This window comes from Bidens hawaiensis, unplaced genomic scaffold (genome assembly GCF_021521415.1).
Source record: "Bidens hawaiensis isolate Kalapana, Puna unplaced genomic scaffold, B.hawaiensis_p1.1 tig00035044_1, whole genome shotgun sequence".
Classification (NCBI taxonomy): domain Eukaryota; kingdom Viridiplantae; phylum Streptophyta; class Magnoliopsida; order Asterales; family Asteraceae; genus Bidens; species Bidens hawaiensis.
In genome coordinates, this window is record NW_027496085.1 from 44,677 (window position 1) to 48,777 (window position 4,101).

The 4,101-nt window shown below is 39.0% G+C and overlaps 1 protein-coding gene across 1 annotated transcript; it reads right to left on the reverse strand.

Annotated features, from left to right (window-relative positions):
- Nucleotides 1–473: 473 nt before the first annotated feature.
- On the reverse strand, nt 474–821 carry LOC143586901 (protein AGENET DOMAIN (AGD)-CONTAINING P1-like). The gene has a single exon (XM_077068350.1). The coding sequence runs from the start codon at nt 819–821 to the stop codon at nt 474–476; it is 348 nt and encodes a 115-aa protein (XP_076924465.1).
- Between the last annotated feature and the right edge of the window lie 3,280 nt (nt 822–4,101).

The following is a 4,101-nucleotide window of genomic DNA, read 5'->3' on the forward strand; positions in this document are numbered from 1 at the left end:
AAAAGAGATTTTAAAATCTCGTCTTGAGAGACGCATTTCGGATGCATTTGTTCTTAACAGACGAGATTTCTTAGTTTCCTACTTTTCACGTCCAAATTCTATAATTTCTTGGAAAATGAGATTTTGAAATCTCGTCTTGAGATGCATTTGTTCTTAACAGACGAGATTTTTTAGTTTCCAACCTTTCACGTCCAAATTCTATAATTTCTTGGAAAAAGAGATTTTGAAATCTCATCTTGAGAGACGCGTTTTGGATGCATCTGTTCTAAACAGACGAGATTTCTTAGTTTCCTACATTTCACGTCCAAATTCTATAATTTAATATGGATTTTCGTTCTTTATCAATCATTAACATTTCTTCATCAATCTTCTTCATCGGGTTATCTTGTAGCCGGCCAAATGACGAGGTTTAAGCGGGGAGATCATGTGGAAGTAAAGGATTTGGGATCAAAATGAACAACATATTCATTTTGCTAATAATCCTTCCTGTCTTGGTTGGTGCTATCAAAATGAACAACATATTCACTTTCGCTAAATTTGCTAATAATCCTTCCCGTCCACCAACCGTCATTAGCATAGACATCCACCGTCTCACCCAAACGAAAGCTGCTCACCTCAACAAATGCAGGTTTTGGCCTTAACTTTTCGGCCTTCACAAACTCTCGTAGAGGCCCGGACTGATCATTTTCGAGCAAGGTACGGAACTGCACAATATACTCATTACGGCACGTTGAGATTATGTTGCCGTCGTAGCAGCAACCAATGAACCCGGATCCCAAACCCTTTACTTCCACATGATCTCCCCGCTTAAACCTCGTCATTTGGCCGGCTACAAGATAACCCGATGAAGAAGATTGATGAAGAAATGTTAATGATTGATAAAGAATGAAAATCGATATTAAATTATAGAATTTGGACGTGAAAGGTAGGAAACTAAGAAATCTTGTCTGTTAAGAACAGATGCATCCAAAACGCGTCTCTCAAGACGAGATTTCAAAATCTCTTTTTCCAAGAAATTATAGAATTTGGACGTGAAAGGTAGGAAACTAAGAAATCTCGTCTGTTAAGAACAGATGCATCCGAAATGCGTCTCTCAAGACAAGATTTCAAAATCTCTTTTTCCAAGAATTTAAGAATATGAACGTGAAAAGTAGGAAACATAATAATACAGTCTTGAGAGATGGTTTTTTGAGTAAAAAAGTTTTTGAAAAACTTAAACTTTTGTTCCAAGATTACAAAAAATTTGAACTTTACCAACATTATTTCCCCAAATCTTGTCTTTTACCTGACTTTCTTTTGAAATCTCGTCTTTATTTTATCAATTCCCAATGCGTCTTGAGAGTTCAAATTACAAAAGATTTTGAGAAAAAAAGGCTATTCTGAAACTTCTCTACAAAAAGAACTATTTTAGTAATTTTCCCATAATTCAATCCAGTATTATTGTACGTCATCTATATCATTTTTTTTGGTTTTGCATAGTGGCGTTAAATTAATAACCGGTTTTGCGTCATCAACCAATCACATAACAGCATACATTATAACTTTATGTTTTTGTTTATATAAATCGTCTTTTTAAGTTTTCTACATGATATTACAACTTATTATTGATTATTAAGTTTTAACACATTGCACGTGACACTCTTTTTAACAGTACTATGACACTATTAAGGCTGAGGGGTGTGGGGGGCTCAAATGGGGGCGCGAGTGGGGGCTCCAGCCAATAATATTGTGACGTGTGGCAGAGAGAGAAACTGGATAAGGGGGGTGTTGGAGCCCCCGTTGGAGCCCCTGGCCCTGGTGTGGAGGGGCTCCAGCGGATTTTTTTTTTATTTTTTTATAAATATATTCAAAAAACGTATTATTAAAAAATCTCATAAATTATTAAAAAAACACACATTAAAAAAAATACATTAATATCTAAAAATAAAATAAAAATAAAAGTACTAAAAAAAACATTATTCTTATTCTTCGGCTTGGTCTTCTTCGATCAACCTCTTTCGGATACGTTCCTTTTGCTTTTCCATCAGCATTTGATCGACCGGATTTAGGTTACTGAAGTCTCTAGTAAGGAAGTCCAAATCTCTCATTCGACTTTTTTCCTTTTTGTCATTAGAGACCACCTCCATGGTTTTGTTGAATTTATTGAGGGATTCAACAAGATCAACGATGTTTACGGCTCCCCCATCAGCCGGTTTTTTCCCCTTGGCGTCCCTTCCCAATGGCCGCCTCCTCGGCGGTGAAGACGTTTCCTCCCCCGCAATGTTTAGGTCGAATCCAACGCGGCAATCCGACCCGGCGGAAGTGCTATACGCTCCAGACGAACTAGTTTTAGTCCGTTTCGGCCCTACTTCCGCATCAAGGTCCGGCGCCACCAGCTCAACCCACTTGGAACACCTTTTCAACCTCTCCCACAACTTTAAATCGTCCCACGTCTTCACCATCCCATACCTCCGCAAACACTCCTGCCTCCACTCTTCGACAGTGAAATTGTAAACCGCCAAATCATCACTGCCACTTGGTCTCATACGACCGGCGTTCCTGTTGAAAAGATTAGTAAACAAGCCGACAAATTTTCTGATTTCGGTCCACCGACCCGAAATCATATCGGCGTTTCGCTCTGTACTCCCAACGAGCGTATAGAACGTCTCCCTAACCTTTGTCCAAAAAACCTTGCTTTTTTGGTAGTCGGCTGCAAAATGAATAATTAAATTAGATTTCCAGTTAACTTTTTTATTTAACTTTTTTATTAAAAATCATTTTTAAAAACGTTAAAACAATTAACGCAACGCCGATCCTCAGAAATGACTATCCAAGCCCGACACAAGGCTTCCTTCTCATCCGATGACCACGGAGTGGTTTTCCGTTTCGTCCTCGGAGTCGAAGCCGGTCCCGGCCCGTCCGTTGCAAGTTGTTTTTTCCGGTGGACGCGTCTTCTTGCTCCCGTAGCATCACCGTGTGATTCTTGTGTCTCTGGAACAACAAAGTTAGGAGACGGTTGTATGTTGGATGGTTGAAAGCCGGATGTTTCTTGCAGCCCCGAATAAAACATCGGTTGGTCTGGTGACGACCATAAATCGTCGTCAATATAATCTGAATCTAGGTTTGGGTACCAATTTCCAGACATTTTTGGGTATTATATAGGAGTTTGGGATATTATATAAAAGTTTGTAAGGTGAAATTGTGTTTTGATATGGTTGAAATGGGAGTAATTTGGGGTATTATATAGAGGTTTTAAGGTTTTTTTTTAAAAAAATTCGGAGCTCCAACGGCTCTTTTGGGCGAGCTCAACGGCTCTTTCTCTCTCTTCTCCCACGACCACACTCACGCCTGCCTGGGGGCTCGCGCTCGCGCCCCGTTCGCGCCCCGGTTCGAGCTCCGGTGGTGTGGGGTTAGGGCCTGGGGGCGCGAGCGGAGGAGCTCACGCGCCCAGGTTAGCGCCCCACACCCCTCAGCCTAAGAGCTGCATGGTGGCATAGGGCGCTAACACTTCAACACCTAGGCACAGGCAACGGCACAGGGCGGCAGGGCGCTGATGTAATGGTACCATTGGTGATTGGGCGTGGGGGTGCAAGTTCGGGTAATTTATTTATTTTAAATTAAATATTAATAAATAACCAATTATTTAGCTTTATTTCAATCATATTCACATTTCACACCATCACAATACATATATTTGAGTGTGAAACGTGTAAGTCTCACTTTCTAAGTGTCACCTAGTGGCAAACTAATATTTCACATTTTACCCGTCTTAACGAATGGCACTAGAATTATATAATTTTTTATACTTCTAGTGGTAATATATTAGTTGCCACTTAGTCGTTGCATGCTAATAAGAATATATATATATATATATATATATATATATATATATATATAATATCAGGATCATGTAAGAACTTAAAACGTTTTGAGAATTGAGAACTATGAGAACCATTTTGGACCACAAAAAAACCCAAAAATAAAAAAAATCATAAAACAAAAATAAAAAAAGTAAAAAAACCAAAGTTCTTATTTATCATCCCGGTTTCTAAAAAAAGCGTAAAAAAAATTCTCGGTTTAGCTAAATTATACATGTACATATATGTACACGCATGTTTTTTT

Coding starts and splice junctions, on each gene's coding strand:
- LOC143586901 (XM_077068350.1), bottom strand. CDS start 821: ATGACGAGGTTTAAGCGGGGAGATCATGTGGAAGTAAAGGGTTTGGGA.